Here is a 16,482-nt window from a genome sequence, read left to right as displayed (position 1 = left end):
CAATCACATTTCAGGAACCAATCAAAGTCTCTCTGACCCAATCTGTAACCCTTAGTTCCAGGTCATACTCCTAGGGCTCTTAACCTGTTACCTCTCTTTGGAGCCTCCCAGCCATACTAATGGACTGACTCGGACAAGCAAAGTTCACAACCCTGGGAGGAAGGGGTTTCCTTTACACAGTTACCTCTCTTTGAACACATTTGAGATAATTCTAAAATGACTCCCAGATTTGTAACCTGTTATTTCCTTTCTTTTAATATATTGAGGTGGTTTTTTTTGTTTGTTTGTTTGTTTTTTGGTTCTATTTGGTTCTCTGCATATCCCTAATACTAATAATGATAAATTATTATCTCGTATATATATTATATTATTGTAGTCTCATATATATGGTGTACAAGCCATTGACTTTCCATTTCATACTTTTGAACCATGTTTTCCAACATTTTTCACCACTTCTTATGTCTACCTTCACTCAAATTTGCTGAATATTCAGGCCAATCTTTTTCTTTCAATTGCATTCAATTCTTCGTGACCCTATTTAGGATTTTCTTGGCAAAGACATTAGGATACTTTGCCATTTCCTTTTCCACTTCATTTTACAAATGAGTAAACTGAGGCAAACAGGATTAAGTGACTTACACAGAGGCGACACAGTTAAGTGGATGAGACCAGATTTGGTCTCAGGACAAGTCCTCCTGACTTCAGGCCCAGCACTAATAGACTATCTACCCATCCTAGTATTAAAGTATATGATGATTTAATTTTGAGGGTCTTAATGAAATTCATGTGATTACTGAGTCATGTATAAGATCATGTGCACTAAAAATATTAAGTGGTTTTGAGAATGTTCCTTGTAGTTACTGCTTTTCTTTATGTAGTTGAAAATGGTATAATATAGTCTTTTGGTACTATTTTCTTCCATTTCATATCTTTTCTGTAGAATTTTTTTCCTTTCTAAATATAAGAGCATCTAACTGTGGGCAAGGTATAACTTATTTCCCGAGAAATATCCTAACATGATATTATTTCTGTAACAAGTCTTTAAAAGAAATGCTGTATGTGAAATAAGGAGTCAAAAGAAAGTCTATTCTACCTTTGTGGTCCTGGGCAAGTCACTTAATCCCATTTACCTAGCCCTCACCACTTTTATGTCTTAGAATCTATACTTAGTATCAATTCCAAGATGGGGGGGTGGGTGGGAATCTAATACACACAAAGATTTTATATCAAAATTTTATAGTTAGAGACCCATTTGTTAACAGGATCTTGATAATCAGGAAAATTTTATAAACATTCTCCCTAATCCAATACATAATATTGTAACTTATCCAACCTGATTCTTTAAAGCAAGCTGATATTGAACAGTTTGTAGTCTTGTGTACATTATAGTCTTGAAAAACTGATGACTTACATGGTATCCATAACATTAATGTTGTTGTGTTAGGAATCCCTTTGCCCTGTTTTGTGGAAGAATTGGGATTTGGGATAGACACAAAAGATTTCTTTCCTGTAATAACCTTTAATTAAGATCACTCTTTCCTTTTTTTTTTTTTCCTTTATAGCATTTCTCCATGGTTATAGTTCTGTCCCTCCTCTCCTCCCACCCCCTCCCATAGCTCACACAGAATTCCACTGGGTTTTACATGTGTCATTTTGATCACTTTTCTGAATGCATATATCTTTTTTTTTTCCTACAGCAGGATAGTCTAGTAAAGGTAATTAATTTGGAGACCAAATCTAGACCTAAATATCTCAAACCTGTTAGAGATATGTGAATTTCGGCATATTACTTATGTACTCTTTGGACCTCAGAATTAGATATCTGTGGTTCCTTACTTTATACAGATTTGTATTATAAAACTTCTTATTTATTGTATCCATATGAGTCTTGGAAATGGATCTCTATCTACTTGGGTAAGGCAGTAGCTTTACATTTAAGAATTTGTGTTATTTTTGTATTTTATTTGTGTATTTTATTTACTGACTTAATTCTAAATACTGTGATTTTATGTAGTACTTTTCAAAATCATATAGCCTAATATTCCCCACGGCTTGAAAATACTGTGCCCTATGTATAGTGGGAACTCTATAATAATAATAATAATAAAGGTGTTGATTGGTATTAACTGAGTAACAGACAACAGAGGTCTTTATCTTCTAATTATTGGCAATATATTAAATCTCTTTTTAAAATGGTAAGCATATTTGCTCAGAAAGAGGCATTTGTTATTAACATTACAGACTGGCAGCTTTCAGAACCATGGGTTCTTGATCTATTTAAAATTTTTAAATTTTAACTGAACAAACAAAATATAGAAGCCTCAGGTTGTGTGTGTGTGTGTGTGTGTGTGTGTGTGTGTGTGTGTGTGTTAAATAATCTTAACAATAGCATTTTATTAGGTCCAGATCTGATGTGATCTCAAAATCTTGCCCCTTTTAAAAATAATTGTAGTCAAAATGAATGTACTAATTCTGCTATACTCGTTTTTTACCTTGTATAAATTTTTCTATTCTTTAATTCTTTGTAGTATTCCATTCCTCACTTATTGAATAGAGCTCATGGTTTTTTCATTATACAAATCAGCAGTATTTTTATGTACAGGCTATAGGTCAAAGGTATTAACGATTTTGTTATTGCTCCTGTAGTACGTTGCCAGGTTGTTGTCCAAAAGTGGATATGCAGCTTCTAGTTTCAAGAATGAGTGAATTGTTTTTCCATACTTAATAATATATAGCATAAAGTAGGAAACTTCCCTGACCATTGAGGATCTTGGCTTTTGTTGAAACTGCCAGCTGGGAATAGAATCCATTGAACTTTTTTTTGGTCTCATTGAATTTTACAGATATGAGTGCAGTTGTCTGCATTACATTCTGGTGAAATGTAAGTTGCCAGGGAATTTGATGTTTTCCAAAAGATTTTGTTAATGTCTGGAAAACATAAGCAAATAAGCCTTATAGGTACATTTTAAAGCCAGTTATCAAATTTTGAGGTACACGTGCTTCCAAATGTGAACTCTCACTTCATTTTCAAAAAGCAGGGAAAGCGGAGAACCATAGGTACAAGACAAATTAACATTCATGGCAAAATTTGAACTAATACATAAAATTAAGTGAAATGTAGAAGTAAATTTTAAAGGATAACATAACATTTATTTTTACTTATATATACACACACACACACACACACACACACATATAAAGACAATAAATACAACATTTATTCCTTAGGGAAGTTTTTTTTTCTTAAATGTTGATATATTTTGAGATAATTGGCTTCCTTTTTAATAATTTTATGTTTTTTTAAAAACATTCTGAAAAGGGAAGGGGTCAACTTCCATCCAGCTTAATTTTATTCTTCTGATTTTCTTGGAAGTTTCATACTCAGTGTCCTTTTTCCTGACCATTCATATTGGCTTCAAACAGCCCTTATAATGTGAATTGTACTTCCTACTATTTTCCTTCACCTTATCTTATATAAATCACCAAGTGACCTTATTGACAGATCAAATGTTTAGCTTTTACTTTCCATATATATTGACATTTTTGATCACTCCCTACCCGCCATTTCTTCCCTCCTTTTAATTTATTTTTCCCTCTATGTATTTATTTTCATTTTCATTGTTGGTCTTTAATAGTTCTTTGTCTTCTGTTTGACCTATCAAAGTAGCTTTTCCCTATGATTGTGATTCCCTATTTGATTCTTCAGATCTAAAGATTATAATTGATGCAAGAAATCTAGAGATAAAAGAGAATTTGATTTGAATCTAGTAAATAGTGAACATAGGATTTGAACCCATTCATACTACAAATCTAGTGACCGTCTCTTGGCGATGCCATTGAGACTCATAAGAACTTCCAACTCTGCCCTCTGTCTACTATGTTTATTCCCCAAGTATATCTCCTATCCATTGATTTTTAGATATACCTCTCCAATTGCTTAGCATCTAGGTATGCCTCCCATCAGCATCCTCAACTCTTTGCAAGTATAACCAAGCTTTTAAACATCCTCTTTCCCCTCCATAACTTTCCTGATTTCAGCTTCTGTCAGAGGTCCTATTCACTTACTATCTGTGTTTAAAACCTTGGACTTATCTCAGACCATTTGCTCTCAAGTTAATTCATTCAGAAAGATTTTTTGTTTTGTTTTACCATTTCGGTATCTTATCCTATTTTTTCCTATCACCACCATTTTATTTTTCTTTACTACCTGTCTCAATTCCCTTCACCCCCAACTGTATTCTACTTGACTAATCTTCTTTCTTTGTAGAATTGATTGTGCCAATCTCTTGCACAAAAACCTTCATTGGTTCTTGGTACTTAAGTTAAAATTATTTGAGGATTTCCAATAATTTGGTACCTGACTTATATCTCTGTCCTTTTAAGTACTTTGTGCTTCAGGTTAAATTGTATTCCTCTGTATCAGATGTTGAATACATTCCCTATGCATAATTAACCCCTTTTCGTTAAATGCTCTCATCTTCCACTTGATGGCTTTCCATCCTTTTTAGTCTAGTTGTAATGCCAATATTTTATAGCCAAATTTTGCACCTTTCTAATAGTTTCTTACATATTAGTTACTTGTATATATTTTAACTTCTCTCTTCAACTAAATTTTATCTTATAATTTTTTTAATAATTGGAAAATAATGTATACATTATACAATTGGATTTTCTAATTAAGTTAATATAAACTTAACTATCAGTAAAGACTAAAAATCATCACAAATACATTTAGAATAATTACCTACTTAATTTTAGTGATTTGAAGTAGAAAATTTAGATCTTTCTGGCCTGATGCTCTAGAAACTTTACTGTCACACTGCTGTAATTCTAGCCTACCCTCAGGATGGAGTCATCTTTGGCATAGAATAGAACAATATTTGACTAATTCATCTCTTAGTTTCTTTCTAATCTTATAATTCTTAAGCTTCTAGAAAACAGAAGCTCATATCTTTGTTCTTATGCTGATTTCCTTAGTTTGGGAATTATATGTTATAAGATTTCTTGATGAAAGGATGGAGTTTGAATCAAGCTAGTTTTACCATTCAGTTGCTCGGGCTATAACGGTATTCCCTAATCTTTGCTGATTTTGTAGTGATTATTCTTCAAGTAGAACCTCTTGTAATTTAGCGTCTTTGCTTTTTCCTCCTCGAAAACTTTAAGGCCTAAAAATATGTTGAGATTCTGCATATGATAGGCTTTTCTTGATCCAAATATCATATACACCTAACATTGGGTGTGTCAGATACATATGTAGTGTAAATGTGTAGAGAGTTGGCCTGAAAGTCAGGACGACTTGAGCAAAGTAACTTAAACCTCTTAACACTAAAAATTCCAGAGAAGCTTCCCAACTGCTTTGGTTTGGTTTAAAAAAAAAAAAAGTTCCCTCATTGGGAGTTTTTGTATTGATGAAAGCACAGAACTGGTCCCCAAAATTAGTTTCCTTGGAAGTTTTAAGCAATGGTCTTTATTTTATTCCTCCTTCAAGTGTGACTGCAAATAATTTTTTTATATGTAGTTTTAAATCATCTTAAATATACATGAATGTGTTTTAAAAAAATATGGAAAAGCAATAAAACTCCAGAACTTAGAAAGTAATTATTTCTCTAAATGACTTGGAGGAAACTAGGATAACATGGTTGTAAAAATGGTGATGTGACCAAAAAACCCTCCAAACCCAACCACTTTCATCTAAAACCAAAATGTGATAAAAACCAAATTGGGTTTTTTTGCTCTGATAAAGAATTTTCTATTTATTGGAAGAGAATAACCATTTTGGAAATTGAATTTAGAATAAGAGCACAAAAAATTGAGTTTCAGTCATATTAAAGTAGCTTTTATATCCTAGTGGTTAAGTGCCATACAGTGGTGTTGGGAGGTGGAGATTTACATCATTCATAAAAGGACTTAGAAATGAAATTTTATGGATTATTAGATTTTTTTGACCTATGAAAAGTTGCATAGCCTGCCCCAACACAAGATTTTTATTTTCATGTTCTGTAGATTGATCTTGCAATTATTATTCTCTGTTATCACACTTATAAGATGAGCTTTTTAAAATTCTGGCCATAATTTATTATTTTTTTGCATTTAGAGGCCACTTGAATTTGTCTTGGGAGGCAGCTAGGTGGCTTGGTAGATAGAGAACCAGGCCTCTAGAGAATGGGAGGGTCCTGGGTTTAAATTTGCCACCAGCATTTCCTAGCTGTGTGAACCCTGGGCAAGTCACTTAACTCCTATTGCCTAGCCCTTACCACTCTTCTGCCTTGGAATCAATACATATTATTGATTTTAACACAGAAGGTGAGGACTTTTTTAAAAAAGAAAGAAAGAAAATATTTGTCATTAAGAGTTGTTACAAGCATTACTTTTTGTATTGGCAAATGTATTTTGGGGAGTACTAGTTAATTAAGTTATTCAGTGCACATGAGTATTTCATACTCTTAAAAGAGTTTTTCCATATTACAAGTTAGATATTGGCTTTTAATTTTCCAGTATCATATCTCCTTACCAAAAAGTTGACCTTTGGACAAACTGGTACTTCATAAGAGCATACTTTCAATAAAGAGGGGAGATACTTGTAGGGGGGTGGCATTAAGCCTTATAACAAATAAAATGCCCTTTCAAAAGCAATGCGTTAATAACCAAGTATGGGAGCTTTAGGGGAAATCTGAATGTATAAAAATTCTCCTTTGGGAAGCAGTGGTGATAAGACCTAACTTGAAGTGTAGTAAGTAGAAAGGGGCAGTTACTGCCCAAGATTCATGGTATTTATATAAAGTCTACCACAGCATTATTCCCAATTAATCAGATTAACCCATGTAGCCACTCACTGCCACATACAAAATATAACCATTGAGAAAATGAAGATTGATTGCCCTGATTTACACTCGTGAACTGTAATCTGTACTATTTCTGCATGTCATCTGTGGAATGGAAAGTCTGTAAAGTAATTGTAACAGGGATGCTATTTTTATTTGCAAGTCATCATATTGACATATTGACCCATGCCTTTTTTTCTGTATAGGAACTTAGCGATTTGGCCCGTGACCCTCCAGCACAGTGTTCTGCAGGTCCAGTTGGGGATGATAGTAAGTGCCTTCCAAATTTACTTTGCCATTTAATTTGAAAATAGCACATACTTTTTTTAGATGATAACAAGAGTTTTTCTTTTTCTAGTGTTTCATTGGCAAGCCACAATTATGGGACCTGTGAGTATTGTGAACCTTTTTAAATGATGATTTTAATTGAAAATTCAATATTGATCTGATTAGAATTTTAAGTTTTACTAGACCTCTTTGCTTAATGAGGTGGTAGTCATAGAAGTTTGTTTTTAAACAGTAACAGTATTGTCCCTAAAGGAAATACCGAGTAATTTAAAAACTTAAGTCACAAGTCCTAAATTCCATATTTGTGACTGTGTCCTGTTGTTAAGGTGTGGCACTTGTATGTACTGGCAGAGCTTCTTTGACCTCAATCCAGATGACCTTTATAGCTGTATAAATCATTCTCATAGGCCTCCCAGGTATTTTTATGAGATTATTTCAGTAGTTTTGACCAAACAATGAGTCAGGCATTGTTCAAAGGTATTATTCTAATTAAGATTCATGATAATTAAATTGTATTATGGTGACATCAGCTATTTTGACATTCACTATATATAATTGTATTACTAGCTTTACAGAAATGTAAAATATTTTTTAGGTAAACAATATGAGGAATATAGCAAACTGCTTTTTAAAAGAATTATCATAATGCAGTATACTAATAAAATGTATGCTTGAACATAGCTATCTTTGAATCTCAGAGTATTTCAGTGTTTTGTAGTGTCTATTTGAACAATTATTTTTCTGTATTAAAGGATACGTTGGTTTCTTAAGTAATTTATGAATTTTGAAATAGATGGTAGTTGTCATTTCGAATGATGTTAATACTTTATTGTGTAAATGATATCCATTTTAAATAACAGATCCTAGTCAGAAGCAGCTGGGGCTTAGACAGTTTGATAAGGAAAATCAGTTGTAGTCCTTCCTAAGTGAAACAAATATTCAGCATCTTAGAAAGTTAGGATCTATATTTGAGGTAATTGAGCTACATGTCATTTTAGCCCAGAGTTATTTCTCTTCTCCTTGTACAAATTTCTCTTCCTTCCTGCCCTTTTAAGCCAGATGAGATTGTCTAGTATTGACATTTTGGGGTGACAGAGTTATTTAGCTTTTTAGTTTGATAATTATTCTAAATCAATTTTGAGAGCTATAAATATATACCTCAATTTGTAATCAAAAACTTTTTTCAGTTTAAATAGGATAGCGACACTTTGGGGAGTTGTATAAAATGTAAAATATAATTTTAAAAGATATTTGGAAATGCCAACTGTTAAATTAGTTATTAAAAATACATAAACTGGATGGCAGCTATAGGTGGCTCTGTGTATTGAGATCCAGGCCTGGAGACATCAGGTCCTGGGTTCAAATGTGACCTTAGACATTTCCTAGCTGCTTTACCAGGGCAAGTTGCTTGACCCACCTACATCCCCCATTGCCTAGCCTCTACCACTCTTCTGCCTTGGAACCAACAATACACAAAACTGATTCTAAGACAGAAGGCAAGGACATGCATAAACAAACACATAAATATGCATCCTCTACATTAGTGCTTCCCCACCCAGGTTTTTTCATAAGAGGAATTTTGTGAAATGCTAAAATTAATTTTAAATATACTCAATTTGCTATTATCTAGCATAGAGAGGAGATGGTCTAATAATTCTTATGTTCTATATCAGTTTTCAAAGAATTAGAATCCAATTAGATACTAAAACTATACTAGAGGTCATTTTATATGATTTATTTATAAGATTCTTTAGGTTTTTAGATTGCCTTATAATCTTTTATGAGAAGAAATTATTTATACAGGTGAAGCACAAGAGAGTAGATGTTGAATAGTGATTTCTAGTGTCCAGACAAGCCAACTTTTTCTGCACATGCAAGCATATCTTCTCCTTTGGCTAGTTTTCAAAATGAAATTGCCTTTTTTTTTAAAACCCTTAACCTTCTGTCTTAATCAATACTGGCTCAAAGATAGAAGAGTAGTAGTAAGGGCTAAGCAATGGGGGTCAAGTGACTTGCCCAGAGTCACACAGCTAGGATGTGTCAGAACCTAGGACCTCCTGGCTGTAGGCCTGGCTCTCAATCCACTGAGCCACCCAGCCACCCCCATCTCCTTCCTTCCTTCCTCTTTCTCTCTCTCTTTTTCCCTCTCTCTCTCTTTCTCTTTCTTTTAGTTTCTTCATTTATTTAAAGCATATCAGAACTGTCAAAGCAGTTATTTTCTGCCTTCTTGACTGGCATTAAAAAGCCTTGTTTTCTCAGCAATACTTAAGTGTCAATGATTAGGTAGGAACGTTGTGCTATTTGAAATTGCCTCCCAAGTTTTTTAGAGAATGAGAAACCACTATCTTAACTCCCTCTAGGAGTTTAATAAAGTCATTTAATAGAACCATTACTCTCTAAAATAGATCTATTGTTCTGAATCCAAAAGTTCAAATGCTAACTTGAAATCATTCAACTTCCTTAACAGACATAATACTAAATATGTAATTTTTTTAAATGATGCTCTATGGGTGTGTATTTAATAAAATACAGTTTTCATTCCTTCATTGCAAAGAATATACACTTTGCTTGGAAGCATTATTAGCAGTTGGGAGATTGACTTAAGGTGAATTGTTTGATATACTCTAGAGTGGACTGAATTATCAGTCTGCTTTTGTCCTGAAGTAATTATTAAATATAGTGACATTAATTCTAGGAATTCATTTAGCATAATGGATAATTGTTAAAAATAGTATTAGGTGTGCAGTCATCCTTTATTTGGGTAGCTGTTTTTAGTTAGCTATTCTTGTGTAGTCTTTTTTTTTAGCAAGCATTAATAAGCATCTCACCTGGCTATTACCAGCCAAATGCTAGGTAATAAGCCTGCATTGTGGTTGTTCAAGGCTTTAGCTTGCAGAGTCTACCTTACTCTCAGGGAAGGAGAGAGCTAGGGGAATGCAAAATATATACATAGACTAATTTTAAATCATTTTTGAGAGTCAGCAAATAATATATGGGGGACATTTTTAAAAAGCTTCATGAAGGAAGGTGGTATTTGAACAGAATCTTGAAGGCAGGTAGACATTTTAAGAGGTAGAAATGAGGAAATAATGCATTCTAGATGTGAAGCATAGCTTAAACAAAGACCTAAAAGTAGGAAATCGAGTTTCATATGTGGGGAGGGATCAGTTAATAGTCCAGTTTGACTAAAATGTTAGCTTGGGAAGGGCGTAGAAAGGAGTAATTATAACAAGTCTGGGGAAAAAGTAGGTTGGAACTAGATTATGAAGGGCCTTATAAACCAATTAGGTGGGGGGTTGTTTTTTCCTAAAAAGCAATAGGGAACCTGGAAGCTTCTTGAATCTCAGTAGTGACATATTTAAACTTAGCTTTAGAGGGGGGGAAGCACTGGGTAGCTCAGTGGATTGAGAGCCAGGCCTAGAGACGGAGGTCATTCAAATTTGACCTCAGACTCTTCTCAGCTGTGTGACCCTGGGCAAGTCACTTGACCCTTATTGCCTTTCCTTACCACTCTTCTGCCTTGGAGTCAATACACAGTATTGACTCCAAGGCAGAAGGTATGGGCTTAAAAAATAAATAAAATAAACTTAGCTTTAGGAATATCAGTTTAGCTGTTGTTTAGAAGATGAAGTTATTCAGAGACTGGATGCAGAGAGACCAATTAATAGATTATAATAGACTATTGCAGTGTGGTGTAGGCCAGAAATCTTAAGGACCTTGCTTTGGGCAGAAGTGGTATGTTAGAAACAGGGACACAGATACAAAGTAGATTGTGGTGATAGACTTGGCCAAGCTTTGGCAACTGATAGAATATGAAGAGTAAATGAGACGAAGAGTTGAGGATGACACTTAAACCTGGATAACTTGGGGAAAAAAAAAAAAAGGAAGATCAGGAAGACAAAGTTTATGGGGAAGAAAATGAGTTCCTGTTTGTCCTTCTTAAGTTTGAAATGTCTATGGAATATGTAGATGGAAAACTTTGTGCCAATTAGTGAGCTATTATAGAATTGGAAAATTAGTATAATTTGCTTATTCTTTCTGATAAACTTTTGGATATTATTTGTTCTTGGGCCCTGTGGTAATAGGATGTTGAAGAGGTTTAAAATTTAAAAGTGGAAAAGCAGGAAGTATAAGTAGCGTTGTATAAATAAATTAGATAGCCTTGATGTGAGTAAAAGCCAAGGGGAGAAAAGCATGTTAGAGTTCATTTGGATTAAGACTAGTAGAGGCATAAGGAAAATCAATACTATCATGATAGTCCAGACTTGTTTTTATTGGAAAGAAGAAGAAACAGGTGAGGAAGGGAGTTCAAGAGACATTCTAAACTTGGCTCAGTGACAAGATGAAGTAAGTAGTGATTGTTGACCTCGGTTATGCAGACAACAGCCAAAGCTCTTTGTTACAAATCAAAGCTAAAGCTTGATTTACTTAAACAAATTCATCCTTTAAAAGGGAAAAAAAATTATTTTACAATGTTTTCTACCATGAAAGAACATTTGACTGCTGGAATGGAAATGAAGGAAACTTTTCTTTAGGGAATACTCTTTCAGAGTTTGTGGCACAGAGAGACAATAAATCTCAATGTACAGTCTAGAATTTTGAGGTAGAGATTCCAATTTTCTAATTAAACTTTTCAAAAAGGGATAAGAATGTGAAGTCTTGAAACTTTTGACCAATGGGTTTGGCTTCTGTTTTTAGCAAAACTAATACTGAAGAAAAAGTTAATGAGCATCTAGGAAAAACAGCATTCAGAGAGCCAGCATGTTTTCATGAGATCATATCAGACAAACCTTATCCTTTTCTCTTCCCGCCCGTTCCCCCCCCAATTTTCATAATGGAATTCTAAACTGGTAGGTTGGAGGATATACTGTAGATAAAATTAGCTAATTAACAAAGTTTTGTCATGATATTTCATGATATTCTTATGGAAAAGGCAGAAATTTTGGTTAGGTGAAAATATAATGGAACATAGATGGAAATTTTGGAAAAGATCTATACATTTTCATGAATTATAAGAGTAATGTAACAGCCAATATAGCTAATGTGTCATCTTGGGTTTCACTGAGGTACCATCTACCAAAAATATGGAAGTAATAGTCATGCTAGCACTCTCCTGGTTCTGACACTTAACTTTGTGTTGTCAGTTCATATAATTCTCAAGTTTTTCTTAAACTTAAGATATCATTGTGGTTAGTATTAATGTTGGTTTACTCTTGATATGGATATGGAGATTAAGAAAATGTCAAGAATAACTAAGATTGGATACATTGGTAATAAAGGATGGTGGCTGTCTAATGAATATTTTAAAGGAGTTTGAACTTGTTGGATTTGAGTTTGGTGAATCTGTCACAGGAGACCTTTGGTGTAATACTGGACTGGAGTTTGAAATTTGGACTGGATCTCATCAATAGATTTGAAATTCATCTACAAAGAGTTGAACACTGTACCTCTGGAGCGGATATCAACAAGGGAAATGTAGATAGAGTGAGAAGAGGGCTCAGAACTGAGCTTTTACTAGATGCCCAGTGGGTTGGGAGGAAGAGTTTTTGAAAGACAGTCACCCATGGGAAGAAGGATTAGATGTAATCTAGTAAATACCAAAGGTAAAAACCTAGGATCAATGAAAGGATTTTTTAAGTGCAGGCTAAAACTTGCTGACAATGAGAAAATGAATCATAGTGGAGTACTAGAACTAGAAGAGACTGAATCCACAGTCATTCCTACGAAAAAACTGACAACATTGGCAGGTTAACATTTCAGAACTTTGATTTTTCTCATCTGCAGAGTGGGAATAATAACCATTCTCAGGGCTGTTGAAAGAAAAGACACTGAATGAGAGTTGTTATTATTAACATCTAAAGAGAAATGGACTATATGGCTCTTAGAGGTCCCTTCTGCTCTGAAATTCTATATAAATGGAGTACATTGTTATTTAAGCTTGAATATATATCCTCATGCCTCAGTTTTCTCATCCATGAAATAAGTTAGTCAACTAGTATTGGGCAAGATGGTTTCTAAGGTTCTTTCTCAAGCCAGGAGTTCTTCAGTTTTTTTAGGATCTTTTTGGGCACTTTGAAGCCAATGAATCCCTCAGAATTATGTTTTTAAATACGTAAGATATATAAGATTACAAAGGAAATTTGTTGAAATAGATATATGTATGCAGATATTATTTAAGTTTATATTCTCCAAGTTAAGAACTCTTCTCTAAAGCTGTAGTCCTAATAAGTAGGGATAGGGCAATATCCCATAACTATTCAGAAAACTGAAAAGTCTTCCAGGACTATTGGTCTGTTTACTTTTGTTTCCAAATGAATTCTTTATTCTCCTGAATTTTACCTTCATAATTTCCTATTAATTGCTTAATTTATTGTCCAGTCAAATCCAGTTTTGCTTCATGGCTCTATACTAAGGTTTTTCTAGCTTTGATGATGAGTTCAGTGCTAAAATTAACTTTGGAATTTACAACAAATCATCACTTTAGTAGCTTCTTTTGGGAATGAACACAAAAGGAATTAATAATTTGCAGTCCTATTATTGGTGTGCCGATTGTTCAGAAGCATTGAGTTATAGCCATAGCTGATTTTTTTTCAGTAAGGAACCAAAACCAAATTACCAGGTTCAATGTACTTTACTACTCTTAAGTGAACAATGTTTAATTTTTTAAATCATGTTTTAAAATACTACCTAAAACTTAACAGTTTAGGTTTGTTTAAAATTATGTATGTTTTTTATGACTTAACTACATGTCATTTGTCTTTAATAAAAAAGTTGAATTAATGGCATCCTACTTCTATAGAATTTAAGTGCTTCCCAGTAATCTTGATTTTTTTTCAACTGAAAATGAATGGGGATTTGTTAATTTAAAAATATTTTAAAATCAAAATTGAATTTAAAAAGAGCTTAGAATTTTGGAGACATCTTCAAGTTCATTTAATTGAATCCATTCTTAAACAAAGAATATCTAGACCATATCCTAACATAGGAGCAACTTTCCAATGTAGTGGGAATTGGGGGTTGGGTGAGTGTTCCCATGTGTATATGGATGATAGATACTATCCTATCAGTTTGGAAAGGTAGACTGAAGCTAGATCATTACCGTATGGAAATAGCAAATGAAGTGGTTTGCAGTCTTGCAATCTTACTATTGGAAGAAATAGGGAGCTGATCTACTAGAGTTTCTCGGGTAGTAGAATTCCATGGTAGGATCTTAATTTTTAGAGATATATTACTTTGACTTCTATATGGTAAATAGATTGGAGAGAGGAGGCACCAAATCATCAACTCCTGTCCCCTTACTCCATGTATTCAGTTATCAAATTTTATCTTTTCTACCTCTACAACATGTCTTGCATCCATTTTCTTCTCTTTGCTCCCATAGCCACCGCTTTGGTTCAGGCCTCATCATCTTTCATCTAGACTATTGGTCTCCCTGTCTAGTCTATTCTTAAGTACAGATCTGATTATGTCACTCCTAGAGGATCTGCTCCGTAAGGTCTCTCTAGGATCAAATATAAACTCCCATATTTTAACTTTTAAAATCCTTCACATCCTGACCCCAGACTACCTTTCCAGGCTCCTCCCATATGTTAGACATTATGTATGCATATATACTACCATGTAACACTTTGGTCTAGCTAAACAGGCCGTCTCAGAGGAGGTATACCACTGCCTTTGCATTGACCATTTCCAGTAGGTGGAATGTTCTGCCCCATAAAAACCAACCCCTCTTACTTAAAAGTTCAGCTCACATATCACGAGTACATGAAGGCTTTTCTGTTTCCCCATATCTGCTAGTTCCTTCTGTGTGGACCTGCCTTGTAGTTTGTATTCTCTCTGTATATGCTTATATATTATTTGTTGTTTCCCCCATTCGAATGTAATTACACTCCTCATGAGTAGGAATTATTTCCTTGTTATTTGTATCCCCAGGGCCTAGCAGAGTGCCTGGCACATATTAGGCACTTAATAAATACTTGTTAAATTGATTGATCCAGAGACACCAATTAGAAAGCTGTTGTCCATGCAAGAGACCATGAGGGCCTGAACTAAAGTGGTTGTGGCGTGAGTAGAGAGAAGGGTACAGATACAAGGTATGTTGTGGAGATATACCATTGATCATGAGAGATGGGTGAGTGAGAGTGCTGAGTTGAGTGATACCTAGGTTGTGAACCTGTGTGACTAGAAAAAAGATAATACCCTTGACAGAAGGTAAAGGGAGATCTAAGGAGAAAGACAGTGAATTCTTTTCTTGGACTTAGGGAGCTTGTGTGCCTATTTGACCTTCAGGGTAATGAGCATAGGATTATATCTGTAGAATTGGAGGGGATCTCAGAAGCCATCTAGTCCAAACCTCATTTGACAAATGGGGGCCCATAGAAATGAAATGCATTGCTCTCAGGGCATAAAAGTTAATTAGGCCAAGGTGAGACATGAATCCAGATCTTCTGAAACAAAAGCCCCAAGTAGTTCTCTTTCCACTGTGCCTCTATATGTCCATAAAATATTGGAGGCGTGGGCCTAGAGCCAAGGTCTGTTCGTTTGTATGTGTGGTGGAGTTGGGAATAAGGATTTGCTGTTGTTCAGTCATTCAGTTGTGTCTAACTCTATATGACCATGAGCTTTTTGTCGTGAGTTTTTCTTGACAGATGCTAGAGTGATTTGCCATTTCCTTCTCCTGTGTGTATCCATTTTACAGATGAAGAACTAAGGCAAATGAGTGTTAAGTAACTTGCCAAAGGTCACACAGCTAGTATCTGAGGCCTAATTTGAACTCAGGTCTTTCTGACTCTAGGCCTCATGCTCTAATCACTGATCCACATAGCTGCCCCAGGAACTAACTCACATTTTTGCATTCTGCACCTATACTTAATATATTTTTTTCTTAAATTCTGCTCCTTTTGGATTTTTTTTTTTAATCCTGATTCTTCCAACACAAATATTTACTGTCAAGCCATTGTTGAAGAAGATGGAAATTTTAGATAAGAGCTGGAACTTGGGGGGTTTTGGGTGGTGTTTTTGTCTTTTGAGTAGTGGGGGTTTGGGGTTTGTTTTGTCTTAACCTATCCATTAGTTTGTAAAGTCCTAAGTAGTCAGAATTGTGCTGTTTTACCTTTGTATCCCTAGGTTCTTTTAATAGAGTGCCTTGAATTTAGTAATAGCTGCAGAATTGAAGCTTGGAAAAAGAATTCTACAATTAAACAGATAAAGCTTTCATTTATCTGTCAGAAAACAAACAAGATTAATTTCTTAGACCATCTGATTAAGACGTAGAAATAGGGCAGATTATTATTTCTGTAACTTTGTTTTAAGGATTTTAAAAAAAACTTTGAGATTTTGCTTTTGAACTTTACTTTCTGGTTTCCTAGAGTTG

At 34.3% G+C, this 16,482-nt stretch overlaps 1 protein-coding gene across 4 annotated transcripts in view; it reads left to right on the top strand.

The window, feature by feature from the left end:
- Nucleotides 1-16,482, top strand: part of UBE2D3 (ubiquitin conjugating enzyme E2 D3) — a 57,833-nt gene that overhangs the window by 30,333 nt on the left and 11,018 nt on the right. For all 4 annotated transcript variants that reach the window (XM_044682287.1, XM_044682285.1, XM_044682286.1 and 1 more), the window contains exons 3-4: nucleotides 7,028-7,091; nucleotides 7,180-7,211. In XM_044682287.1, the coding sequence (XP_044538222.1) occupies nucleotides 7,028-7,091; nucleotides 7,180-7,211 (96 nt within the window). The remainder of the gene's footprint in view (nucleotides 1-7,027; nucleotides 7,092-7,179; nucleotides 7,212-16,482) is intronic.

The sequence above is a fragment of the Gracilinanus agilis genome, chromosome 6, assembly GCF_016433145.1.
Source record: "Gracilinanus agilis isolate LMUSP501 chromosome 6, AgileGrace, whole genome shotgun sequence".
Taxonomy (NCBI): Eukaryota; Metazoa; Chordata; class Mammalia; order Didelphimorphia; family Didelphidae; genus Gracilinanus; species Gracilinanus agilis.
The sequence above is the reverse complement of the archived record's forward strand: the minus strand, read 5'-3'. Positions and strand labels throughout refer to the sequence as shown.